Source organism: Pogoniulus pusillus, chromosome 13, assembly GCF_015220805.1.
Source record: "Pogoniulus pusillus isolate bPogPus1 chromosome 13, bPogPus1.pri, whole genome shotgun sequence".
NCBI classification, from domain to species: Eukaryota; Metazoa; Chordata; class Aves; order Piciformes; family Lybiidae; genus Pogoniulus; species Pogoniulus pusillus.
This window is the reverse complement of record NC_087276.1, coordinates 15607136-15634317: the sequence shown is the minus strand read 5'-3', so window position 1 is coordinate 15634317 and position 27182 is coordinate 15607136. Positions and strand designations below refer to the sequence as shown.

Below are 27182 nucleotides of genomic sequence, written 5' to 3'. Positions count from 1 at the left end.
TCTCTCTCCTGTGAATGTGTATGTAGCTGCCTGATACATTAAGGGTAAAAGAAGAAGAAAAATGTTTATGTTGCTCCCAAAGTGTTGGCTCTGCTAGAGGCCAATCCTGGGGTCCAGCACATGCTTTCCCATGTGTTCCTGTTCAGTAGCAATGGTTATTTCAGATTATCTTGTTGCTGCAGTAGAGAGTTGGCTTTGTGCTTTATTATACTGGATCTTCAATTATTAGCAACCTAGCACCAGTTGCATCCTGGATAAGGTTCACTGTTGTTTTTTTCCCCAAGCTATGCGAAGACATCCACTTTTCTAAGCTCTTTTGGAGCAGTTGAGGTGCATGTATTATGGCCTCAGAAAGGGCAGAATTACATCAGTCAAGGTGCCTTAACTCTCCCATTTCCATGGAGCATGTTTGGATGGATATTTGGATCTATTTTAGTCTTCAGACTCCAATTTCTGGTCGTTGGTTGCTCTTTGGCTTTCAGGGACAATTGCAGCTATTCATGACAATCCTGCCTCTGGGCCACTGGTGTGTATTTGCCTCTATTAATTCCTCCCCAGTGAAGTTGTGTGTTTGGGTCCTAGGAGTATAGATTTTTTTCTTTCTTTTCAAACCAAGTCATGCAGAAGAAGTTGTTGGTGTGTGTTTATGGCAGCAAAAAGGTATTCAGAAGAATCTGTCACTGTCAAAACAAATTGCCTATCAAGTGATTCTCTTTTGTAAGCTTCTCTTAGCCTTTCACGTTTGCTCTCCTCAGAAACATCCTTCAGTGTTGAGTGCTTTACCAGTAACACACACACCTCACAGCTTATGGAAATGCCTGCCAGGCTGGAATTGTTTGGTTTCTGTTTGTTTTGGGTTTTCTCTCCTGGAAAAAAATGTGAGGCAATGACTCCTTTGAAGACAATGTTTTGTTAAATTGGTTTGAAAGGATTTTGTAGTTTTTCTGGTGCTGGTCTAGTCATTAAGCAAACGTTCTCCTAAAGTTGCATTTGTAGTAACATTTGTGACAACAGGCATTGCATTTTTTAGTGGCATCACTAAGTGAAAGATTTCATCAAGTTTTACAGCACTGATGTCATTAATTGGCCAACTGCTCCTGTTACACCCCCCCCCCCCCAAGTTAGTGACAAACAAGGCCATGAATGTCCCTTTCTAACAAACAGTAGTTCTGTGATAGCATTTCTGTATCCTCTGTCCCTCTTTCACTGGCCTCTGGTGTTCCTTCTCATGTTTGCACTGAAAGGCTTCCTTTTTGTGAGCTTTTCCATTCATCCCTCCATCCCCTGAGCCACCTTTCCTGGCCTATCACCTCCTTTGTGTTGTTTGCCATTTGGGATTGCTCTAGGTTCCCTTTATAACCTGAGTGGTAGAAGTCTGCTGTCTTTTGGATTAAATAATTGTTGGAGGTTTTCATTTTGTCTCCCCTGTCTAACATGGACAGAATAAATCTTGGATCAGAATAGTTGCTCAGTATAGTTAAGGAATTTGTTTCAGGAAACAAGTCCTTTTCCCCGTTACCCCCCCCCGGCCTTGTTATTTGGGGAACAAAAAGCAGTCGACAGTTAAGATGAAAACCTGGGTTTGTTTCTCTGACATAAAAGTGAATAAAGCTGTTATCAGAGCTTTCCTTTACCTGTTGTAAAGAAAGTTTTCAGGTTCTTTGCTTTTAAAACTTTTTCAGCCTGCTTCTCCTAAGTTTCTTCTTTTTGCCTGGGGCAGACAGGGATGAGAATGACTTTGTGCTTATCCTGTAAGTGTGTTCTTTAGATCCTGGGGAAGGGGTGCAGCAGCAGCTCCATGTGCAAGGCCCTCGACAGAATCCTGGCTGTGCATGGAGCAGTGAATGTTTGGCATCCTCTTTTCCTAAGTCTTGTGGGTATGGAAGCACCAGAAGCAATTGTGAAAGAGCTGTGGGGACAATTGAGGCTGCACAGGAGGTTCCTTTGAGGAGTACACTAGGAATAGTCTAGAAAAGAAACTCAAGTTTAGAACCTGCTTGAAAGCAGATTGCAGCCTCTTCTGTTCTCTCTGAAGGTAAGTATGGGTTAAGACTTTCTGTGCAACTACAGTTCTAAGTGCAGCCTGTGTGGGAACACCTTGCAGCAGCCAGGGAGCACTGTTTTGAGCCTGCAGTGAATTCACCTACCATTAACTTTTGACACCCGCCATTAACTTTTGACTCTTCTCAACAGTTTTGTTTCCTTTACAGAAGTTTAACCCTGAACAGTTCATCCTGGGTTTTAATATTGTATTTTTTTCCTTTCTTTTTTTTCTTTGTATTTTGTCTACTTGCCTCGTTTATTTTCTCCTGTTGTGTTTTGTTTTGTGTTTATGCCATGTTCCCATTTCAGAGACCAATGTCCTCTAACTGATGAGCAATTGGTTTCAGGGTAAGAGCAAACATTCTAAACAATCACCTTTGTCTAGAATGGCTTTCTTCTCTCACCAGCCTTTTAATTGTGCTTTGTTTCCAGTTTCTGTTTTACACTGAATGATGAGATAATTACATGCTAAATCACAATGTTTGCAGGAAAGGTCTTGCTGAAAGTTTCTGCCAGGATAGTTATAAAGGTCTTACTAACATTTCTGTAGGGTATCCAGAATGGGGGTGCTACTGGCACAAATCTGGGACAAAGGAGTTGAGAAAAGTTGTGACCCTCCCAGAATGCAGCAAGGCTGGTCTTGGTATTGTAGTTATTCCAACGAGGAGCCCTAAACCAGACTGCATTTTGATGAGTTAGGTGGTCAGTGAGTAAACTCTTCAGTCCTCCAGTGGTTATGGAAAGCTCTTCAGAGACCTGACTTGGAGCAGCTGTACTGCTTGCTTGTGCCTGGTGCCCCACTAAGCTGAACTGGATGACTGCATCATACTCCTTTTTGGAAAGTGTGATGGGAGAAGTGCTGATCTGTCCCCAGGATCCTGAAAGTATTAAACTAGTCCCTGCTTATCACAAAGATGCTCCCATTCTAAACTACTTCAAAGAAGAGCTGCATATAAAAGCCTTAATTTGAATTCCCGTGGCATATAAATGAATTTGTGTTTGGGATTCTTTCCCCTTCCTTTTCATTTTGCTACATCAGTTGTGGTTTCAGCTGGTTTCCAGAGGACATGCTGCTGACAGCAGCCCATCTGCACTGGTATGGTTTGTGCCATACTGCTGCTGCTGCTCCATTGAGCTTCTGATAAGACTGATGAGATATTTGGGGCAAATAAGAGCTTTTAGGTATTGTATTTAGTTTCTGCCTGCTGAGTTCCTTAGTAGAGGAGATGTTTGCTTCCCTCTGGAAATCACAGTTCCCAGACTAATCCTGTAAAAGAAGAGACTGTTACTGCCTAACCGTGGAACCTAATCTGCCTCTAACAAACTGTGGCTCTCATTAGTCAGTATTTTTAGATAGTCATAATAGACCCTAGAGATTGAAAATCAATATTAAAATGTTTCAAGTAAAAATGTTATTTCCTAAGGTATGATGATGAATTGAAATGATGGGAGCAACGTACCTGCTCTCCCTCAACCTTCCTAGCATCCTGAGGGCCAGAAGTGGCACAGTGGGCAGCTCTTCTCCCTCCCCCTCCCCAGACCAGTAAACCAAATAATTCTCTAGGCTATCAGAGGAGGAGAGTGGAGCTGGAGTCCAGGTCACTCTGGGGAGATCTTATGGTGATACCAGCTGTCTGTACCCATCAGGTAGCACCCCTGTAGCCTGTGACAGGTTTGTCTGTCCTGAGTGTGTCATTTGGCTGCAGTTGCAGAAAGAGAAGTCTCTGCTAGTGAGAAGATACTGAGGACTCTACAAACTCAGCCTTTTAAACTTCTGTTTCCCACAGAACCATGTAGAGGGCAGGGCAGACAGGAGCTGTCCTGGGGAACAGCTGGACACCCTCAGCACCACATTTATCTGTTAAAAGATCTGTTGGGCTAATTGCTTGTAAAAGTCAGATCTTAACAGTGGTGCAAGTCATCATAAAGGTCAGATTTCCAGTTCCCAAGGTATCCTGTGCTCCATCAGGAACCTGTTAACCAACATGGCAGAACAGGGCCAAAAGAGTGGGAAAGCTCACTGCTGCCATGCTGACCTTTCACTCAGCTTCAAATGTGATCTCCAGAGACTTTCACACCAGGTCCTGTCTGAGGACACTTGGCCCTTTTTTCATGAACTCCACATCTTGTGCCACACAGCACAGTGTGGTGGCAGAAGACTGTGGGCTTGGTGGCCTCAGGAGTGTCCATATACTCTCCCCATCTCTCTGCTTGTCCTTAGCTGCCAAGGATTCAGAAGTTTGTACACAGCTGCTCCTTCCATGAGTGTGCTCTGTTCAGAATGACCTGCTTAGACAAACACCAGAGGCTCTGACAGCTCGTAAAGGCCTCGTGCTGACCTTTTATCTTCAGAATATGTAAGGCTAATTAAAAAAGTGCCTGTGGGTCATATGGAGATGGCTGTGAGCATTTGTCTTATTTTCTGTAGCACTCCCTAAGTCAGGATGAGGCAAGAGCAGAAATGCCCTCTGTGGGCATTGAGGGCTTGCTTGTGGCTGAGAGATAAGGTGGGTGCAGCACACACCCATGTCTGCCCTGGGCTCTGAGTGATACTGGGTTATCTGGGATACCTGCCTGGTGGAGGGGAGCTGAGCTGAAGTGACACACATCCCCAAGTGTAAATAAAGAAAATGAAGTAAACATTTTCATTCTTAAAAAAGCAGTCCCATCAGAAACTGTTTTGAAGTTCATTTGGTTAAATGGGAGCTCCTGAGAAAGCAGATGAGGAAAGAACTTGCTGACACCAAAACTTGCACTGCTCCAGTTTTAGGACAGCAAGTTCCCTGCAGCAGCTAATTGAGATCCCACAGAGGGAAACAAGTGTTTGTAGTGACCAGACTGATGTTGGAGGGCTGTGGGAAAGAGCAGTTGCAGAATTCCTTCCCAGTCACACTGGATCCTTACCCCTTTGTGCAGCAGTAGTTGGCATTTACAGGGCAGGCTCCTTGTAGATACTCACAGCTGCCTTCTTCCCACCACTGGTGCAGAGCAATCCAGTAACAACATGGTCAGCCTTGGGAAGGGTCTACTCTGTCAGGAATTTGCCTTGGTTTGGTTTGTCAAGTGAGAAAGCCCTGGTGAGGCCAAGGCTGCTCCAGAGGTGCTGCTGCTCTGGTGACCACAGGCTTGGATCTGTTAAGTGAGTAGATTTGAGTCTTACTGGTGAGATATGGGAGAGGAAGGAGAAGTGTTGGTTGTTTCTTCTGATTGAATCAGCTCTTTCTTGCCTTCCTCTCTGCCATTCCGGGTGGCTTAAAGGTCTCTGTTGTGCTTGAGTGACAGACTGTGTCCATGTGGAGTCGCTTAGTAAGTTCATTAACCTGCAGCTAAATCCAGGCAATGGCTAACTCAAGCTGGTTTTATATTTGAGCAAACTGCATCTAATCTTTCCAATGTATTTTGCTGAGCATGTAATTAAATAAAGCATGACCCTGCAGTCTTTGTCTTGACCGCTTCCTGGTTGGTAATTGTGATGATCTGAGAGATGTAATTAAGGGGTTCTTAATTTCCCATAATTGGTGCTACTCCAGGTACAGCAATTTCAACACGATTCATAATACTTCAAAAACTTATGAGTTAAAGCTGGTTTGATTTGGAGGAATACTCTGGGGACTTGCTTTTGGGAGACTCTGATAACTCCTCTTTCTGCTCTTCAAGGTTTTCCGATGTCATCCTGGCAACAATTTTGGCAACCAAGTCAGATATGTGTGGGAAGAAGTTCGAGCTGAAGATTGACAACGTTCGCTTCGTTGGCCACCCCACCCTGCTGCAGCATGCCCTGGGGCAGGTAACACTCCGAGGGCCTCCTGCGGACCTGCCTGCTTTACAAACTGTCAGCCTTGGCTAGCAAAATTAGAACTCACAGGGTACCTTCTGAGCCATGACAGGGGGAACAGCCTAAATACAGACCCCCAGGTGTAAAGCCAGGCAGTGTCTCTCTCATGTAGGCATTGCCATTGAGGGAGGAGTGGTGCAAGTTCCCTTTGGGCACTTCTGCATGGTGCTGTCCTAAGCACATGTAAGAAGGTGTTGGTAAAAATGTCAAAGGCTGTGCAGGTGGCTGGAAAGCTCTGTTTGAGGAGCAGTTAACAGTGCTGCTGGCTGCCCGGGGGGCCTGGTGGTGTTCTGCAGTATTCTTCCATTGATGCTTCTTCCTAGAAAACTGGAAATATGCTTAGTAGAGCTGCAGGCAGATGAGGGGAGAGGAGCTGCAGCTCCTTGGCATGCAGGCAGAGACATACAGTTGTTGTCTGGTTAGACAGAAGAAATGGTGTCCTCAGCAGAAGAGAGACAGAGCTGGTGGAGCTACCTTCCAGTAGCTGAAGGGATCCTACAGGAAGGCTGCAGAGAGACTTGTGCTGAGTGTGTCTGGAGACAGGATGATGGGGAGTGGTTTGAAGGTGAGGCAGAGCAGGGTTAGACTGGAGCTTAGGAAAAAGTTCTTCAGTATGAGGGTAGTGAGACAATGGAATAGGCTGCCCAAGGACACTGTGTCTGCCTCCTTTCTGGGGGTGTTCAAGGCCAGCCTGGATGAGCCTTGAGCAGCTGAGTGTAGTTGAGAGGTGTCCCTGCCCATGGTGGGGAGGTTGGAGTAGATGATCTCTGAAGTCACTTCCAACCTGAGCTATTCTACAGTTTTTCTTCTTGATGCTCAAAGCTTTCTTTTCCTTATTTCCAGATAAACACAGTGAGTGGCAAATTGAGGGAGCTGTGTCAGTGATTCACAGAAAATCCTTCCTGCTTCCAGTACCTGAAGCAGGCCTACAGGAAAGATGAAGATGGGCTTTTTACAGGGGCTTTTAGAGACAGGGTGAGGAGCAACGGCTTTGAGCTGAAAGAGACAAGGCTGAGACTGGGGATTAGGAAGAAATTCTTTGCAGTGAAGGTGGGGAGACACTGTAGCAGGTTTCCCAGAAGGTTGTGGATGCTCCCTCCCTGGAGGTGTTCAAGGCCAGGCTGGATGAGACCTTGAGCAACCTGAGCTAGTGGGAAGTGTCCCTGCCCGTGGAAGAGGGGTGGAACTGGATGATTTTGAGGTCCCTTCCAACCTAACCTATATTATGGATCTATGATTCTGCTGCAGATAAACAGTGTGGGGAAGGGGAATGATACTAAGCAGTCTATCTGAAAAAGCCATTTTTCACTAAGTTAGTTACTTCAGTTTGGATTTTTAGCATTTCTAATTAGTGTGGCAGTTAAAAAAAACCCACCCAAACCCTTCACAGATGCTAGGAGCTGCGTCAGCCTTGTTTGGCTTTTAACTATTACTGGTGCTGAAAGTGATTCACAAGGCTCAGCTGAAACAGGTTGGATGCTGAAAGGTCTACAGTTTTCTTGTGGACAAAGTCAGGCTGCTGATGGCAGTGAGACCTTGTTCCATGGTCTGGGGTTTAGCTGCTTGGAATGAAAGCAGTTGGCACTTGGACTGTGGAAAAGGTCCTGTTGACATCTAGGAAAGAATTTACATGCATCTGTGTGTGAAATACTCCATGTCCCATTTCTTCTTCCTGGTGGACCGTCAGAATGAGCTGAGCTTTGGTAGTTTCTGGATTGAGGGCTGATCTTTGTCACTGAACCACTTTGGTCTCCTTTTTCATTACATTTACGAAATCGTCCATTTTTTTGGGGGAAAAAATATCTGCTTGCCAATTCTGGCCTTTCTAGCTATAATTAGAGGTGCAAACAGACTGTTGGCAACTTCTCCCTGATATTTAGAGGACCAGACTGCTTCAGTCCAAGTGAGGAGCTGGCCTTAAGTGCCAAAAGATGCTTGTGTTCCACTTTCAGAACTCTGCTGTGAGTCTGCAGCAAATGTGATGGCAGCTCCCCAAAACTCAGCCCTCAAATGCCGGAGCTGTTTTGGAAGGCAGAATTCAAGCATCCTCAAAGTTTGCATCAGCAGCTCTAGGCAAGGCAAGTGATGAACCAGGTACAGGGAGCCCAGCCAGGAGCAAAGGAGATGGCACCAGAGGCAGGGCTGGAAGAGCAAAGGGTCCATCCAGGAGACCAAGCTACCTGCAACAGTGTGGTCCATCCAGGAGACAAGGCTGGAGACATGCACACCTCCAAGCCTTAGGTTGGACTTAAAATAGAGCTCCAGGGCTAAGTTTAAATGGAACTCCTGCACCATGGGCTAGAGTGTGTGTGCAGGACACCTGGGACACCATTAAGACCTTTTGGTGCCCTCAGAGCCCTGCTGGTTGGTGGCAATCTGTTCTCTCACAGTATCTCAGCCATAAGGCACAGCTTCCTAGATGTGGTGTAAATGAGGTTGAAAATGCCCTTTTCTCTTTTTCACCACTTACTATAAATTCTCTTCACTTTGCAGTCACTTTTACCCTAATTGCACAAAATGTCTCTTCAATCTGCACCTGAGGAAGCAAAGTTCTAAAGTACTGTAAGCACTTCTTTGTTACTTCTTCTAGGATCCTCTTTTTGGGTGTGGCTTATCACCTCTGTAGGCACTTTCTAGTGTCCAGAACCTTCTAGGTGTGGCAGCCATCTCTGGTAGTTCCTTTGAGTCTAAATCTGGGACCCTTCTGCCATTAGGAGGAAGCTGAATGGAGCTCCCTTTCCATGGAGCACAGGCAATGCCCAGACTAACCTGACAGTCTTTGGTTTGGGTTTCTTCACAGTTCATACCACAGCAAATTAATGCACAGGAAAGCTCAGCAAATTCTTACTGACATGAGATTCAGGAGTTCCAAGAGCAGGAGTATTTAATCCTGGGGGCCAGATCACTTTTTGTGTAGCAGTATTCTGAATTCTTATTCCTTCAGCGTTTTCCTTTCTAGCTCAGTCATCTGGTTTTTTCTTTTCTTTTTTCTGGACATAGAACCCTAGAGTGAGTTATGTTGGAAAGGACCTCGGAGATCATCTACTCCAACCTCCCTGTCATGGGCAACTAGACTTGGCTGCTCAAGGCCTCATCGAACTTGGCTCTGAACACCCTTAGGGAGGAGGCATCCACAGCCTCACTGGGCAGCCTATTCCAGAGTCTCACCACCCTCCTGCTGAAGAACTTATTCCTCAGCTTCAGTCTAACCCTGCTTTCTCTCAGCTTCAAAATATTTCCCCTTGTCTTGTATCCAGACACTCTCAGGAAAAGTCCTCTTCAGCCTTCCTGCAGGATCTGCACTGGGAAGCAGTTCTAAGGTCTCCCTGGATTCTTCTGCTCTCTAGGCTGAACAACCCCAGCTCCCTAAACCTGTCCTCATAGCAGAGGTGTTCCAATCCTTGGATCATCTTTGTGGCCTTTCTCTGGATTCACTCCAGCAGCTTTGTGTCCATGTTAATGGTGATAGTTTCTTGGTTTTAATGAAGGCCCAGGATATCCCCCACACTCCAAAGTGCTATTGAGTCTTTAGTGAAGTTCACAAGACATCCTGGAACCTGACACTCCAGAACACATGAACACAAGGAATTGGCTTTACCACCCTTCCATCACTGCCTTTTTGATAGAGCTTCACTTACACTTTAGACTAAATTAAATACCTGGAACTCTTCTATCAGTTCACTAATTTTTAAGACTACTGAGTGAAGCCCTTCAGTTTTGGAGTTCACTGCTGCTGCTTAGGACCTGTCAGGAGGGGTGGATGCAATCCTGCTTTTGCCAGTTTCTCTGTGATTGGCCTGTCTCAAACACCACATTAAGACTCATGGAATCGTTTTGGTTGGAAGAAAGATCTTTAAGATCGAGTCAAACCATTACCCTACCATTGCCAGGTCACCACCAAACCATGTCCCTCAGCAACACATCTGCATGGCTTTGAAACCTCTCTAGGGATGGAGGTTCTGCCACTGCCCTGGTCAGCTTGGTCCAGGGCTTCACAACACTTCTGGGCCAGAAATTGTTCCTAATGCACAAGCATATGTTGAGTAGAGCTCAAATGCTGAGTGTTTGGCCGGGCAGGTTGTAGCTGTTTTCCCCTGCTATTGGGTGGGTGTTCAGCAGGGAGGTGGCAGGAATGTCCTCTGGATTTTGTGCTCCATCTTGTGGTGACACTCACTCGAGTCAGTGCTGGTAGTTCTTCGCTGTGCAAATCCAACTTGCTCCTCTGGGCTGCCACGCTTCCTTCCCACCAGAAAGACTGCTCCTTTATTAAGGCTGAAGCTTTCTGCTGCAGAAGGCATCCAGGAAGCTGGAGAATGTGTTTGAAATCCCGCAGGAAGGCAGAATCAAACCTTTTATTTCAGTACTGGAGTTGTAGAGCCTATTCATTGGTGATAAAAGCAACAGTTTGTCAAATGATGCAATTCAGATAGGGATTTGAGGAAGGAAAAGCTGTGGCCTGGGGTGAGAAATCCATGGAGTTTTCTTTAGTTAAGATCTATGGCAGTTGTGCTTAGGGATTCAAACCTCAGGTTCTTAGTGGTGCTGGAGTGCAGTAGCAAATACACTTGAGGAGTCTGCTGTCTTTACCAGGTGCTGATTGCCAAGGCCAAGAAGGTGCTTTGGTTTGTCTTCACAACTTAGCAAAGGCAGTGTTAGCAGCTGTGACACTTGAATGATGTGAAAATAACATCATAGGCCTTCCTTTTGCTTTTTTTTTTTGTCTTCCCCCTCTTTGGTACTAGACTACTTGACACTGTCTAATGGGATTTTGTGTTTTTCAGGTATCCAAAACTGATCCCTCCCCAAAGAGAGAGATGCCTACAATGATTCTCTTCAATGTGGTGTTTGCACTAAGGGTAAGGACTGTCTTCATTCCATCTACAGTGGGAAGCTCTTCAGGTGTATAAGACAATACAGTAGGCTCACATTCCATTGATCTCCTGTCTCACATTCAGGGCCTGATTTCCCTGGGGCATTTTAACTGGAAACCATAAACCCAAACAGCGTAGAGCATGACACTATCAGGCAGGGAAGTTCAGCAGCTTGGTGGGGAACAAGTGCAGCTGTTCTCTGCAGGAGGTTTTGTAGAGAGTTTGGGTTGAAATACCCCAAGTGTAAAGGCACATGGGAAAGCACTTTGCAAAACAGATCTGACCGCACCTGCACATCCTCTGTTTCTCGTCTGCTGTTGCTGGTGAGCTGTGAGTTGCTGTCATCTCTCTACACCCTGCAGCTGAGCCATGTCCAGCTGAGTTGTGTAGAAGACAGCCTAGCTCTGCCTGTCCTGCATGTCAGGTGCTGCTCTCTGTCCGTGGTTGCTCTACTCCCCGGGACAGGACCAGATCTCTGCTAGCACAATGCTGAGCCCTGGAGACTCCCTGCAGCTTGGGCACTGATGGTCACTTCCGTTCCAGTAGGCAGACCAGGCAGTGGCTCATTCTGGACAGCCTTAAGGGTCAGGGCATCACTGTGTCCTTGGTCAACGTAAGCTTGCTCAGGACAGAGTCATTCAGAAACCTGCCTGGCCTTAAAGACCTCCAGGGATGAGGCTTCCAGTACTACCCTGGGCAACTTGTTCCAGTGTCTCAGCTCCCCCATGGTGAAGAACCTCTTCCTAACATCCAGTCTGAATCTACCCACTTCTAGTTTTGCTCCATTCCCCCTGGTTCTATCACTACCTGACATCCTAAAAAGTCCCTCACCAGCTTTTCTGTAGGCCTCTTCAGATACTGGAAGGCCACAATAAGGTCTTCTTGGAGCCTTCTCCAGACTGAACAGCTCCAAATCTCTCAGTCTGCCCTCATAGAGGAGAGCAGCTCCAGCCCTCTCATTATCCTCTTGGCCCTTCTCTGGACTTGTTCCAGCATGTCCAGATCTTTCTTGTAACAGGGGCTCCAGAACTGGACGTGGGACTCCAGGTGGGGTCTTACCAGAGTGGAATAGGGGGAGAGGATCCCCTCCCTCACCCTTCTGGCCACACTTCTTTTGATGCAGCCTGTCATCTTTATGTCTTTCTGGGCTGCAAGTGCTTCTCATCCACCAGTTCCTCCAAGTCCTACTTGACACTAGCCTCCACTTGGACATGGAATTGTCTTGTTTTAGTGTAAGTAAGTGTGTAGATGCACATGCAAACACAAACCTTCATGCATATTGGTTCACATGGAGGCAAGTGTTGAAACCAGTGCTCTTTCATTCACAGCACTGCAAGATCTTGGAGAAGGGCAATGCAGGCTGTATCTAGCCCACATTTTTCTGGAAACTAATATCTATGGGTTCTAGGAAAGTTTGCTTTCTTTACTTTTTGGCAGTGTGATGCAAGTGATGTAATTGTGTGCACTAAATCATATTTGCCCACGAGACTCCCGTAGCTCACAGAGAGCTGTCAGCTTTCTGTAAAGTGCTGTGCAAGAAGCAAGTGAACTTTTTAACTTTTTTTTTTCCTCTACATGGTGTAGAGCACTGCAGGGGGTGGGTGGAGGCATTTTGAGATAAAGATGAGAGCCCATCTGATCTGCAGCGGGCAGACACAGCAGGCACGGTCCCAAGTGCTATAATCAGCAGTGATCCTGCTGTGCTGAAGCTTCAGGGTAACCAACGTGTCGTGACTCAGCAAGAGCAGTGGAATGCAGAAGTGCTGACTCATGGTTTGCTCCTTTCTTTGCCAAGTTATCACTAGCTGGAACTCTGAATTCCTTTAAATATCTTAACAAACATGAAGCAGCTGCTTAGCCTGAAGCCACTGAGGTCCATCCCCTCCACCTCCCCTCCCTTGTCAGCTGTGCTTGCATGATAGATATTTCCAGCACTTTCATTCTGGGAGCCACACAAATGCAGTGTCAGAGCAAGCCATATTTGTGCATGTTGGGAGCATAAATCCAAATTCACTTTGGTCTGGGATTCAGATGTTGATCATGTGCTGGTAATTCTTAGCTAGCCACTGTCCTGTCAGTATGTGAGACAAACATGAGGACAGCAGCATGGAGTGGCTGGGCTGTGTTAAAGGCACTGCTCTCTTTGTATTCCCAGTGATCTGAATCTGGACCTTGAGTCATAGAAGTGTTTGGGTTGGAAGGGACCTCCAAATGTCATCTAGTGCAACCCCACTGCAGTGAGCAGGGACATCCTCCCTGACCTTGAATATCTTCAAGAATTGGGTCTCAGCTGCCTCCCTGGGCAACCTACTGCAGTGTTCCAGCACCCTCGTGGTGCAGAACTTGTTCCTAACACCCAGTCTAAATCTCCCCTTCTTTAATTTCAAACCATTGTCACTTGTCCTATCCCTGCAGGCCTTGGAAACAGCTCCTCTGTATCTCTCTTCAAGTACTGGAAGCTACTCTTAGGTCTCAGTGGAGCCCTCTGCTCTCCAGGCTTAACAATCTCAGCTTGACACACCTTTCTCACTGGCTGAAATTTAGTTCTTTAGTTCTCTTTGCTAGCAGAAGGCCCATCAGAAAGGCTTTTCCCCCAAAATCCTTTGTTACCATGGAATTATATTTAGCCTGAGGAAGGCTCGAGCATTAGATCTGTTTTGTGGTTGAATATGTGAAAGTCACATCCATCTTCGGGTGCTTTGCCTGCAGCCAGCCCATAACCCAAGGCCAGGGAGCTGCCTGCATATGGCTGTTTGGTTCCCTACAGCACACAGATTTAGGGGAATTTGGTTGTTGAGATGTTCAACCCATGTAGGACTTCCCTGAATTTCAGGAAATGGCCTGAAATTGTGTCAGGGGAGGTATAGGTTGGATACTGGGAGATACTTCTTCACTTAAAGAGTGAGGTGGTGGAGACACCATTGCTGGAGGTGAAATGTGTGGCCATGGCACTTTGGGACATGGTTTAATGGCCATGGTGGTAGTGGGTTGATGGTTGAGCTGGATGCTCTTAGAGGGCTTTTCACACCCAAACAATTCTGTGATTAACAACTGGAAAAAATAAACCAGATGGGAGAATGGGAATCTATGTTCTGTGTTCAGATGATGTACATGGACAAGGTTAGAGATCCCTGAATCCTCTCTTTATCTTTGGGCATCACTAAGCTTCATCTTTGTTGCCACAAATGAGAATCCCTTTCTTTATCCACTTGCCAGAGAGGCTGACTTTCAGTATCTACTGAAGAGAATTATTCCCAGACATGTTTAAAAATCATCTGGATGTGGTGCCTGGGGATATGGTTTAGGGTGCACCGTGTAGAGTTATCTATCCATTGGACTTGGAGATCCTGAAGGGCTTTTCCAACATGAATGTTTCTATGATTTTGTGATTTTGCTTACTAATTCCCCACTGCAGTTCCATAGATGTGACTATGGCCAAACACTGACCTGTTTCTCTCCTCTGTTGCCTGCAGGCCAATGCAGACCCCTCGGTGATCAACTGCTTGCACAACCTGTCCCGCAGGATAGCCATTGTCCTGCAGCACGAGGAGCGCCGCTGCCAGTACCTGACCAGAGAGGCCAAGCTGATCTTGGCTATCCAAGATGAGGTGTCTGCCATGTCAGAGAGTGAGTGCTAAGCTTTCTGCAGGAAGAGCTTTGTCCAGGAGCTCTTCTTGTGCTCTTTTCCTTCCTTTGTGGCTTGGATCAAGCGCAAACAAGTTTAGCATTCTGACAGCTTTTGGCTGCGGTTTGCCTTATCCCAAATCCCTGCCTCTGCGCAGAGATGTCAGCTTTGGAAGTGAAGTAGGTTGTTTACTTTCCTTGCTAGTCAGGTGGGTATGATCACTGAACCATCACATTTGGATCTGCACCTGCCAGGCTGAGAAGGTAGCCTGCTTCATCCGTCCTGGAGCAGGTTTCCTCTGCTTTGGTGCTGTGTGCTGAGTCACCAAGCCTCTTGCATGGAAATTTCTCTCTTGCATGGTGTTGCCATGGCTAGCAAATGGTTACAGAGTGTTTTTATACACTTGCTATAATAACATGGGCTGCTTAAGCTGAATAGTATCTGACAGTGATGCATCATCTTGCTGCAAGCAAAGAAAATTAAAACTAAAATGGATAAACCCCAGAAGAGTTCAAATAATCATGTGTCAGATTCACAGTGATGTGTGCTTAACTGGGTTGAGTTGCAGGAGAAGTTGGCAATGATTCACTGGTATTATTTTAGGAGGTAACTGTAAAAGCTCTGAAAGATAGTTGTAGATTTAAAAGGTGCAGATTCTGTGTCTAAGATACTGGTTGATACCTAGTTGAGGAAGAGGGAATTCTCTTTGCTTTGCAATCAGTTGTTTGCTTTCTTGTGTTGAAATTTTTTATAGCCACAGAAGGGCCACAGTCACCTTTTCACCACATCCTGCCCAAGTGCAAACTGGCCAGAGATCTCAAAGAGACCTATGACAGGTAAGTGAGGATTTATTCTTAGCTCATAGTATGCTGCTTCTTGCTGAAACCTCTTGACTGTGTTCCTTAGGGCATTATCCACTTCTTGCTGTTGGCTGACAGGGATTTGGGGTTGAGAGCAGGTGGAGCAATGCAAAAGGCAGCTGTCAGGTGAAATGTTTGTGGAATTTCTTCCCTAATCATTATCTTGGTCTGCCTTTGGATATGTTCTGTTCTGAAATGGTGCTGATGGCTGCCACAGCTTTCAGAGCTGCTCTTTTCTTCCTTAGCACAGAGGGAATTGTTGAACTGAGAAATGCCTTAGCATGACTATCAGTTCTCTGCAGAAATGCTGCAGCCAAGAGAAGAGTGCTGATGGCAAGCCAGATACTGCCCTGGCTTCATTTGGTTACACTGTTCATGTCTGGGCAGGGAATTTGGATTAGGTGGTGAGAATTTCAGCAGAATGGAAAGTGCAACGTGCTGTTTCTTGATTCCATCCGAAGATCTGGCAAGGATTTCAAAGGAATGTGGAGTTAGTGTGGAATTTCAGCAGGAGCTGGCAGCAGTCTGCTCTGACAGCTCGTCACCAGCAGACACCTCTGTTCAGGGTGTGTGCAAGCAGCACAGAAGGTTTTGGTGGGGAGAAAACTTGGTGTATCTCTTGCTGAGAGTGTTTGTGAGGGAGAATCACTCTGGAGTTCCTTGGCTGGCTGCAGAGCACATGGGATGAGATCAGACGAACCCTTTAGCCTCCCTGGGCTGCGGTTTCCCCTGTACAAAGGGATAATTGCAGAGCCCTGTGAGATGAGGCACTGAAAGACACTAAGTAATGTAATGGTTGAAAAGCACATTAGAAAACTTCTCATAAACTCTTCTTTGTTATGTTCAAGAGCTGAGAATTTCAGCTCGTTTGGAGGGCATGGTGCCTCTTGTCCAATACTGGGCACACACAACTTGTATTAAAGTTTAATGTGAGGCATTTTTCTGTACCTTGTAATTCTGATACTAAACTGCACCTTTTTTCCTGTCCTCTAGGGCTATGTTTTTGTGACTGGGAAACCCCTGGTCTCGTTTCCAGGCATTTTAGTGACACAGTGACATCTTGTGGCATTTAGCCATGATGGGAGTGTGCAAATAGGGCTCTTCCATGACAGGAGGAGCAGCCTAAATACAGACCCCCAGGTGTAAAGCCAGGCAGTGTCTCTCTCATGTAGGCATTGCCATTGAGGGAGGAGTGGTGCAAGTTCCCTTTGGGCACTTCTGCATGGTGCTGTCCTAAGCACATGCAAGAAGGTGTTGGTAAAAATGTCAAAGGCTGTGCAGGTGGCTGGAAAGCTCTGTTTGAGGAGCAGTTAACAGTGCTGCTGGCTGCCCAGGGGGCCTGGTGGTGTTCTGCAGCATTCTTCCATTGATGCTTCTTCCTAGAAAACTGGAAATATGCTTAGTAGAGCTGCAGGCAGATGAGGGGAGAGGAGCTGCAGCTCCTTGGCATGCAGGCAGAGACATACAGTTGTTGTCTGGTTAGACAGAAGAAATGGTGTCCTCAGCAGAAGAGAGACAGAGCTGGTGGAGTGAGTCCAGAGAAGGCCACAAAGATGATCCAGAGGCTGGAGCACCTCTCTTGTGAGGACAGGCTGAGGGAGCTGGGGGTGTGCAGCCTGGTGAAGGCTCCAGTGGGACATTAGAGCTACCTTCCAGTAGCTGAAAGGATCGTACAGGAAGGCTGCAGAGAGACTTGTGCTGAGTGTGTCTGGAGACAGGATGATGGGGAGTGGTTTGAAGGTGAGGCAGAGCAGGGTTAGACTGGAGCTTAGGAAGAAGTTCTTCAGTATGAGGGTAGTGAGACAATGGAATAGGCTGCCCGAGGACATTGAGTCTGCCTCCTTTCTGGGGGTGTTCAAGGCCAGCCTGGATGAGCCTTGAGCAGCTGAGTGTAGTTGAGAGGTGTCCCTGCCCATGGTGGGGAGGTTGGAGTAGATGATCTCTGAGGTCCCTTCCAATCTGAGCTATTCTAGGATCCAGTTTGGGGCACCACATTTCAAGGCTTTGGAGCATATGGAATGTGGAGGAGTAAAAATTACCTAAGAAGAAAGCTGGGAAGATCTGTTCTGTTTCTTTTAGAGGAGCAGAGAGTGCTGAGGACAGTGCGTCTTCATCTGTGTGCCCAGATAGCCTGCTGCTTCAGCCTGGCAGAGATCTCTGGCACAGCCTGGGGCGAAGAGGAGCAGCATAGGAAGATGGAGAGAGAGCGCTTTGAATTGCAGATGGGAACCCAGCTCTCCGTTCAGCCTTTCCTGGTGTCTGCCTATTCCTGCAGTCCCCGTGGAAGGCCTCTTGTCTTCCCAGGGTGGCTCCAGAAGTGCTGTCTAGCCCTTAGTGTCCTGTAGGTGGTGCTGAGGTATTTCAGGCAAGACCAAACTCGTCTCCTTGGCACTTTGGTTTGTACAAAACCGGGAGTGTGAGAATCCTCCTATCTTCCAAGCTGTCCCTTGCATTTTGAATGAAGCAGCTGAGTTTCGTGGGGCAGGAGGTGACAGCCAGGTCATCTTGGCTGCATCACTGCTGCTTCCAGAGTCACAGACTCTTATCAAACCCCAGGTTAGGGCTCCTGAGATCTTTTTTTTGTTATTTTGATGGATACAACTGGAATATTTCATAAAATTGTTTTGAGAGTCTTCATTTATCTTGCCCCCAAATTCAGCATTGGTGTGGAACAAAAAACAATGACCTTAGCACCAAGAAGGTCCAGTTGCTAGTATCTCCAGCACTGACAGATCTCCCAGTGGGACAGTGGGTGTCTCTTCTAAGCCTGTGTTCAATTTAGGGAATTAAGATCACTTTCACTGCAGTCTGCAGCTGCAGAAGAGGTGTTAGCTTGACTTGCTGATGGCCTGGCTGCTTTTAGTAGCCTTCTCTTAGCTTTATATTGGAGTAAGAGTGAAGATGGGGTGGGGGAAGTTTTCAGGGAGGATTCAATTGTTTGTATCTTCTCTTTAATACACAAAGAGCCTTTAGGCATCTTTAGCATAGTGAGATTTGAACTGACTCGATCTAGGTTAGATCTAGCCTGTCTCAGGACCTCAGGGAGAAGTGGTTGGAAGGGACACCTCCCACTAGCCCAGATTACTCAAGGCCTCATCCAACCTGGCCTTCAACACCTCCATGGAAGGGGCATCCACAGCCTCCCTGAGCAGCCTGTTCCAGTCTCTCCCCACCCTTACTGCAAAGAATTTCTTCCTCATCTCCACTCTCAATCTCCTCTCTCCCAGCTCAAAGCCATCGTCCCTTATCCTTCCGCTCTCAACCCTAGTCAAAAGTCCTGCCCTAGCTCTCTTGTAGCCCCACTGGAGTACTGAAAAGCTGCTCTGAGTTCTCCCTGGGGTCTTCAGTTTAGCTGTGGTTCATGTGACTGTACTGTAAACTCTAACAGCGAGAGGTGTCTGACCAGATGGTGGTCAGTGTGTCCTTTACAAGGAAATGTGAAATAATTACAGGGCTCTAAGAAGTCACAGCTTCCAGCAAAATCACCCAAACTCCCAAGGTACAGACTCACCTCCACCAAACTGGAGAGCAGTCATTCTTGATAGGATGAGGATGGACATAACATGAGGGGTGTGTGTGTCAGAAGGCAGCACTTTGTGCAGTGGGAGGTGAGACTGTCTTTGGTCTGTCTGTAGATAGCAAATAGAAGGCTGCAGTTCTGTGGGGTTCTGGGCAGCTTTTGTTGCTGTTCAGGGCAGAGCAGAAGAGCAGTGACATTCCCCAAACTGCTCCCCAGCTTCCTGCAGCTCCAGAGGTGGTTTCTGTATGTTCCATAGCTTTCAGCTGATCTCATTTCCCAGAATTAGTGCCCGGTCCTGCCAGCCAGAGTAAATATTTAACAGTCACAGCACCATCTGATAAAGAGGTCCATGGCTTAACTTGTTTCTGTGATTCTTTCTGTTCCTGTGGGCTTTGCTTCTTCCCATGAGACATCTCATAGGGCTTGCTATGGAGAAACCTGAAAGGGCTTTTCCGCGTTTACTTCTTCCTCCCTCTATTTTAGACTGTGGTGCTCTGCTCTAGTGAGACCTCACCAGCTCTGGAACCCCCAGCACAAGAAGGATATGGATGTGGTGGACAGGGTCCAGGGGAGGCCATGAAGATGATCAGAGGCTGGAGAATCTCTGCTGTGAGGACAGGCTGGGAGAGTTGGGGCTGCTCAGCCTGGAGAAGAGAAGGCTCCAGAGAGAGCTTAGAGCAGCCTTCCAGTAGCTGAAGGGGCTGCATGAGAGCTAAGGAGGGACTTCTGACAAGGGCCGGGAGTGACAGGATGAGGGATAATGGTTTGAAGCTAGAGAGGGAAGATTTAGATTGGACATTAGGAAGACATTCTTTACTGTGAGGATGTTGAGACACTGGAAGAGGCTGTCCAGAGAAGCTGTGGACACTTCATCCCTGAAGTTTTTAATAGCAGGCTGGATGAGACTGAGCAACCTGGTCAAGCAGGAGGCATCCCTGCCCGTGGCAGGGGGCGTTGGATCTTTAAGGTCCCTTCCAACTCAAGCCATTCTATGATTCTATACCCATCTCAGTATCCTAATTCCTCACCAAGTATCTCTGAGTATTACTCATCAGCTGTTACCAGAGATGTAAAAAAAAAATGAGTGTTGAAGCTAGGTTTTGCTGGCATAAACTGGATTTCTTTCTGAGGGTTTAATAGCCAGTTAGAGGATGGGGAATGGAACTGATTTATCCCAGTAACTCCTGAATTCTGTGGGCTAAAGGAAATGCCTTAGGCAGGTCTCTGACTGCCAGTTAACTGATAGAAGAGCAGATGAAATTCAATATTGATAGATGTGAATAATGCATGGGAGGCCAGACAGCCTTTCTGCAGCACATAACTGCTCTGGAAAGAGCTTTTGGAGTTGCAGCAGATGGTTCAGTGGAAATTTCAGTGCAGTGAAAAAGCTCAGGGTGCAGTCACACTTCAAAATATCCCCATCAGGTGTGTGGTTAGGACAGGAACAGAGAGCAAAGAGAGAGCCTGCTCTGCATCCCTGGGGTGCCCACCCCACCTCTGTGCTCTTCTGGGTGTCCTATCAGGGGCTGCTTAAGGTCCCTGAGTTTCCTGTTTTGCAAGGCAGCTGATGCATTCACCTTCCCACAGTCCTGCTTCTACCTGGGCTCTTGGCTCCCAGCTTTTAATTGGCTAAGCAGAATAATAATAATAGAGTCATAGAATGGTTTAGGTTGGAAGGGACCTCAGAGGTTATCCAGTTCCAACCCCCCCCCCCCCACCATAGGCAAGGACATCTCCCACTAGAACAAATAGCTCAAGGCCTCATCCAACCTGGCCTTGAACACTTCTGTGGAGGCAGCATCCACAACCTCCCTGGGCAACCTGTGCCAGTGTCTCACCACCCTCACTGGAAAGAAGAAGTTCCTAACATCTAGTTTACATCTCACCTCTGCCAGTTTAAACCTATTACTGCTCGTTGTGTCATTACCAGACCTTGAAACTAGTCCCTCCCCGGCCCTCCTGTAGTCCCCTTCAGATACTGGAAGGCTACTACAAGGTCTTCTTGAAGCCTAATAATAATAACAGTTATTGTTATTTCTTCACCATTAAAGGTTGTGAGACACTGGCAGAGGTTGCCCAGAGCAGTGGTGGAAGCCCCATCCCTGGATGTTTTTAAGGCCAGGCTGGATGTGGCTCTGGGCAACCTGGTCTATAGTGGAAGATTTCCCTGCCTGTGGCAGGAGGGATGGAACTGGATGATCCTTGAGGTCCCTTCCAAGCCTGACAATTCTGTGATAAAGTAGAACTGGAGCTAAGTGACTTCCTGGTGGGACTGTAAACTTTGCTTCTTGGTATTTCTTTCTGTTGCTGGTCTTTGCCCTTCTGCTTCTGCCCCTAAAAGAAGGTGGCTTTCGGGTCTGCTGTTCTCCAGCCAGAGAGCTTGGGGGCCAGCCCATGGAGATGTGTAAGGCTCACAGTAAATAGCTGTCCAGACAGATGACTTTGTGGGGAATCTGTAGAAGTGAAGGCAGTGTGAATCCAAGCCCCACTGCCTGGGCCATGACTCTAGCTGACGTTGCATGAATCCTTCTGTATTTCTCAGTGCAGTGATTTAACTGTGTTGGCTGGAAGAGGGCAGTCATATACACTACTGCTGGAGGATGCAGCTCATTCCTCCTCAAGTTATTAGAGACTTAAATCATTTTCCATCTGAGGAGGGGCAGGTGAAGGAGAAATCATGGAAATAAAGCTGTAATGAAGGCTTAAAATGGTACAGTTGAATGCAAATGGGGAAAATGAAATGAAGATCAGAACTGAAAATATGGTTTGCTTCCGGTCTCTAATTCTAGGCTGTTGTTGTGCAGTGCACTGCAGACAAAATGCTGCTGTGCAGAGTGTAATTAGCTAATTAAAGCTTTTGTCTTGGACCAAAGAATGAAAGGACCCAACTGTATTTTAACCCCTCTCTGTTTGCTGAGTGCTAAACTGTGCAGGGAAAAAAATCCCTGCAAGCCTTTCATGCATCTCTGCTGCTTTTCAGTAACCCATTTTAACAACCCCAAGAGCTTTCTTAACTCATTTGTCTCATTCATTGTCCTGTCTTCTCTTAGGAGCCTTTGGCTGGGTCAATAGTGTGGAGATGTGGTGCTTCAGGGTGGCCTTTATCTTGATGCCTGTTGAGAAAACCCAGCTTCATCTGCCAGTTGGTGTGTTTCTGGTGGGCTAAGCAGTGCTCCTGCAGTCACAGCATTTAGTACAAGGGAAACTGAGAAGTTTGCTGAGCTTTGTGTGCTCCTTCAGGGCTTGCAGCCTCTGAGCAGATGTGAGAGACGTCAGTTCCTTTTAAATATCAATATGTGTAGTATCTGTTCCATTTGCAGGTGGAAAAATGACTGCTTTCTGGAGGTCAGTGCAAGGTTTGAGAGCAAAGCCATGGGCCCTGGTTTTGCAGTGAGATTATCTCTCTCATCAGTCTGCTCATGCAGCAGGCAGGACAGGATCATGTTGCTCTCTCACCACTCTGTTGTGGTTTGGTGAATAACTACTCCAGCAGCCAAGGCCACCCAATGTTTTTTGTTTTCAAGCTGAATTTTCAGGTCTCTCTGAAGCCTGGGTACAACCAGATGAACTTGAAAAGTAGCCTGTTAGTTTGAGGCCTACAACTGAATGCCAGGTAGAAATGTTGAAATCACCACATAAAGAGTTTCCAAGACCTGTATTTGCCCCTGGCCTGTTCCTGGCCTGGTTTTCAATCTGTTTCTGTAGAGGGGAAATTCGTGGGTGTTACTGACACAAAAGTCATACTGCAGGGCTCAGCACTCTTCAGTTTAAAATTCAGGCTGCAATATTCATAATCCAAACTTGGAAAAATTATTTTAAGCCCCCCAGATTCTTTTGGAACAAATCAAAGGGCATACTGAGAAAGGCTTATGATGGAGAGACCTGAAAGGGCTTTTCCACATTTACTTCTCCCTGCCTCGATTTTACACTGAGGTGCTCTGCTCTGGTGAGACTACCTGCAGCACTACATCCAGCTCTGGAGCTCCCCAGCACAAGAAGGACATGGACCTGTTGGAGAAGGTCCAGGGAGGCCATGAAGATGATCAGAGGCTGGAGAACCTCTGCTATGAGGACAGGCTGGGAGAGTTTGGACTGTTCAGCCTGGAGAAGTGAAGGCTCCAAAGAGAGCTTAGAGCAGCCTTCCAGTAGCTGAAGGGGCTGCAGGAAAGCTAAGGAGGGACTTCTGACAAGAGCTGAGAGTGATAGAACAAGGGACAATGGTTTGAAGCTAGAGCAGGGGACATTTAGATTGGACGTTAGGAAGAAGTTCTTTGCTGTGAGGATAGTGAGACACTGGAAGAGGCTGTCCAGAGAAGTTGTGGACATCTCATTCCTGAGGACTGGATGAGGCTCTAAGCACCTTGGTCTAGTAGGAGGTGTCCCTGCCCATGGCAGGGGGAGTTGGAACTAGATCTTTAAAGTCCCCTCCCACTCAAGCCATCCTGTGAGTCTAAATTCAACTCTCCAGTGTAGACATGACTGATTTGCTGTTGAGTTTGTGTGTTCCTAATTCAGTGCACATGAAGGGATGCAGTGAGCCTTGCATCTTCCTCCTGCTCAGTCTCTCTGCCTCTGGCAAAGCTGTTTCCAGGCTGTGGACTGGGCAGCCTTGGGAGGGTTGGCAAGGTGGTGCTGGCTGAACTCTAGATGGCATGTTAGCCTTATGATGTCTTTACCCATTTCCGAGTAAATACAGTTCTCTCTGCACGTGTATTTACTCTGTTGTCTAGATTTACAGACCTCCTCAAAGCTACCTGCGTGACATTCACTGCTCTCATCTCCCAGCTCTCTGAGCTTTTCTAGTAAGAAGCTTATAGTTGCTTTCAGGCTGAACAAGAGATCAGACTGTATTGTCATTCCTGAGATGTCCCCAGCTCTTTCACCCCACTCCTGTTGTCTGAAGTCAGCTTAAAGGCTTTAGCTCAGTCCTGGTGGTTTCCTAGACTGAAAAGAAAAAAAGCATTTCACAAGCACGTTTGTGATTTCTTGTGACAAGCAGGAGCAGGTTAGCAGGAAACACCCAAGAGAAGCAGTGCTGAAGGAGGCAGTGATTGTGGAAATGTGCTGCTTGTCACACCCCTTGGCCAGCACAGCCATCTCCTCTTCCTTGGAGAGGGAGATTGAAATTGGAGTGGAAACATCATGCCCCATTCATCTTTGTCCTTTGCAGCTCTGGCCTAGGGAATTTTCCAGTGCCTTGCAGCACATCTTCCAAGAACACTTCTAAGAGATGCGGCTGCAATGCTGAGAGCAGAGGGAGCAGGAGGTCAGTGAGGTGGAGTCTTTCTAGTCCCTCCCAGAGCTTTGTCAATCGTGATGCTCTGTAAGGACAAGCTAAGGAAGCTTCAGCCAGCTGAGGGTAGAGAGGGTTTGTTCAATCTCTGCTGTTGGGATTCCTGTGTAGAGGTGAATCTGGGCCACTCTTTCCATCTGCTACCCGTGGTAAATGCTGTCTGTATTTATTTTGCTCCTATTTTAGTCTCTGCACAACAGGAGTGGTCCGGTTACATATCAACAACTGGCTGGAAGTGAGCTTCTGCCTGCCTCATAAAATCCATTACGTTGCCACAAACTTTATCCCTCCTGAAGCCATTGAGAGGAGCCTGAAATCTATCAGGTAAGAGCAAGCTCTGTCCTTCAGAGTGTCTCAGGTCCAAGGGTGGTGCTGCAGATGTCTCTGCTGGCGCAGCTTGGGGAATGATGTGATGCTGAACTGCAGTGGTGGTGAGGGCGTGGACTGGGGACAGCACTACCTGAGGCTGAGAGTAGCAGTGTGAAGCCTCAGCTTTTATCTTGAAGTCTGGTGATTGTACTGAGGTGGTGCTGCACTTGTGTGTTCATTGTGTTCAGCTTGATCTGCTGACCCAGAAGTCACTTTGCTTCTAGAAGAAAGAGAGCCCAGGCCCCAAGATAATTTGTTACCTTCAATCCATGTTTACAGCTCTTTAACTACAAAAGTAACTCACTCTTGCTTTCTCCCTTCCTTCTCCTCCATTCTCTGTTTTTGGGATTGCAGGATGAGCAGTTTCCAGACCAGTTCTCCATTAATTGGACACCAACACACTGCAACCTGATTTTCCTGGTCACTGGGACATCCAGTTACTATATAAGCCTCTATCCCCTTTTTGTGGGCAGCATCTCACATCAAAATGACATCAAAATAAGCTTATTCTGAACCTCTCCACAGCGAAAGAATCACATTAGAAGTTCTTTGTGGCCAGTAGATTGACCACTGTAGTGGGCCTGGGAATAGCTAAGCCCTCAGGAAAAGCTGCAGTTTACAGTGCAAATGTATTCTGTTTTTCTGCAGGCCTTACCATGCCTTATTACTTTTAAATGATGAGAAGTCACTGCTTAATGAGCTCCCATTGGACTGCTCTCCTGCCCTGGTGAGAGTAATTAAAACTACCTCTGCCGTGAAGAATCTGCAGCAACTGGCTCAAGATGCTGACTTGGCACTGCTGCAGGTATGGGGAGGTGCCAACGCCTGCCAGAGCCCTTTAAATCAGGAGGTGCTGCTGACTGTGTGCCAGTGGGGTCCTGTGAGTTCTCTCAGTGTGAGGCACAGAGCATGGGGAGAGCTTGGAGAGGTGAAGAGCTGTGGTGCAGCAGCAGTGCTCAGCAGGCCTGCAGCCACATCTGTGCCGCAGCTTGCTGTGGGTCCTGGGGTGCCTGGAGGTTCAACCCAGCACTTAGAGCATTATAAAGCCATTACAGCAGGCTCAGGAGCATCTCTCCACAAATTCTGGACACCCTCTGGGGAAGCCTTCCACAGCCTCTCTGGGCCCCAGTCTGGCATTTCCCCAGCACCAGAATGAAAAACTTCCCTCCTGTTTAATGGAAATTTCCCATCTTCCACCTTCTGTGTGTTGCCTCCTGTGCCAGTGCCCCTCTGACAAGAGTGATGCTGTCTTCTCTCTTGCCTTCCCCTTGGGTAGTTAAAGCCAGAACAGACACAACTCACACCACACCACAATGCTCTGCCTCCGTTCTGCCATGCTGGTGTCTGCCTGCAAATGGAGGCACCCAGAATGCGGGGGGAAGCTTAACAGCTGCCATGGCCAAATATGTGGCTTCCCCTAGACTTTCCAAGATCTGTTCTGCTAAAGAGCTCTGACTACCTGTGCAAGCCTGCCTGTTGATTGCCCTTGGTACATCAGGGTGGGGACTGCAGAGTCCCAGGAGGAGGCTTTAGTTTGGGCTTGGTCATAAATGTTGACCCAGTCTCTGCAGCTCTTCCCAAAAGCCTTTCCAGTGCTGACAACCAAGCTTTCAAATCTGAATTGCTCAAGGGGCACTTGAGAAAGGAGGTTTGTGCCAGTGAAGGGAACGAGACTGGCAATCACATGAGACAGAGTCCACTGAGAGACCACTGTGGATGCTTATGGTCATTGTGGCCCTTTGCTTAGTGGGCCTGATGCCTATATTAGATGGCACAGGAGAAGGGAAAGCTGCTCTAAGGTCGATTCACACCCAAGGATATGGCCTGTGCTCTATGTGACAGGTGAGAAGAGCATGGCTTCTCATCTCAGATGCTGTGCCTTCTGTCATCTCCCCCAGAGAGGTTGTGGGGTCTCCTTCTCTGAAGGCTTTCAAGGCCTGTCTGTGTGTGTTCCTCTATGATCTGTGTTGGATAGTGTCCTGCTCTGGCAGGGGGGTTGGACTCGATGATCTCCTTGGGTCCCTTCCAACCCTAACATCCTGTGATCCTGTTATCTGTTGTGTAATAAAACTTGTAGGTGTAGTTGGAGTGGGCTGTGTGTCTTAACTTGGCTTTACATAGCTCTGAGATGAACTCTGGAAATTCCCTCCTGCTCCTCTAGTTTTGTTCTCCACAAGACAGCCAGGTTAAATGTTTCCAATGATAGAAGCTGGATTTCATGTCTCGGGGGTGCTATTTATGTGGCTTTTCCAGAGCCATTACCAACCCCTGACTTGTCTCACACATCCAAACACTTTGTGTAACTCATTACTGAAATAGCTCAGTGCATTAAAACAGGACTCTTGGTTTCCTTTCTGTCTGTGCTCTGGCAGAAGCTGATGCCTTTGTTTTTTGTGGACAAGACTTGATGCATTTTGTGCATAAATGAAAATAGGGCTTTGGGGCATGAAAAGTACCTCAGCTTCCATTGATACAAGCTGAAGAAATTCCTTTAAGGCAGGAAATACTAAATTGCTTGGAAATGTGAAGCATTCATAACCTTGTCAAATGCTTTTTGATGTGCCACATGTTGTGTTAAGCCGTGAATTTGTTCGTGAGGCAGGGTGGAAGGATGGCAGCACATTCTTCTTTTCATTTCAGCTCAAACAAGACTCTTCTGTCATTGATTGGAACTCTTGATGAGAGTTTGAAATTTGCTTTTGCTCCTCCAGGCTGGAGACTGGAAAGCTGGGCAAAGGGGAACCTAATGAGGTTGAACAAGGATAA

At 47.0% G+C, this 27182-nt stretch overlaps 2 protein-coding genes across 4 annotated transcripts in view; one reads left to right on the top strand and one right to left on the bottom strand.

Annotated features, from left to right (window-relative positions):
* SNRNP25 (small nuclear ribonucleoprotein U11/U12 subunit 25) overlaps nt 1–27182 on the bottom strand; it is a 147944-nt gene that overhangs the window by 19401 nt on the left and 101361 nt on the right. The gene's annotated exons all lie outside the window — the stretch shown is intronic.
* The window catches only part of NPRL3 (NPR3 like, GATOR1 complex subunit), a 48847-nt gene that overhangs the window by 4164 nt on the left and 17501 nt on the right, over nt 1–27182 (top strand). For all 3 annotated transcript variants that reach the window (XM_064153086.1, XM_064153087.1, XM_064153085.1), the window contains exons 3-8: nt 5701–5830; nt 10660–10734; nt 14223–14376; nt 15129–15210; nt 24234–24371; nt 25065–25221. In XM_064153086.1, the coding sequence (XP_064009156.1) occupies nt 5701–5830; nt 10660–10734; nt 14223–14376; nt 15129–15210; nt 24234–24371; nt 25065–25221 (736 nt within the window). The remainder of the gene's footprint in view (nt 1–5700; nt 5831–10659; nt 10735–14222; nt 14377–15128; nt 15211–24233; nt 24372–25064; nt 25222–27182) is intronic.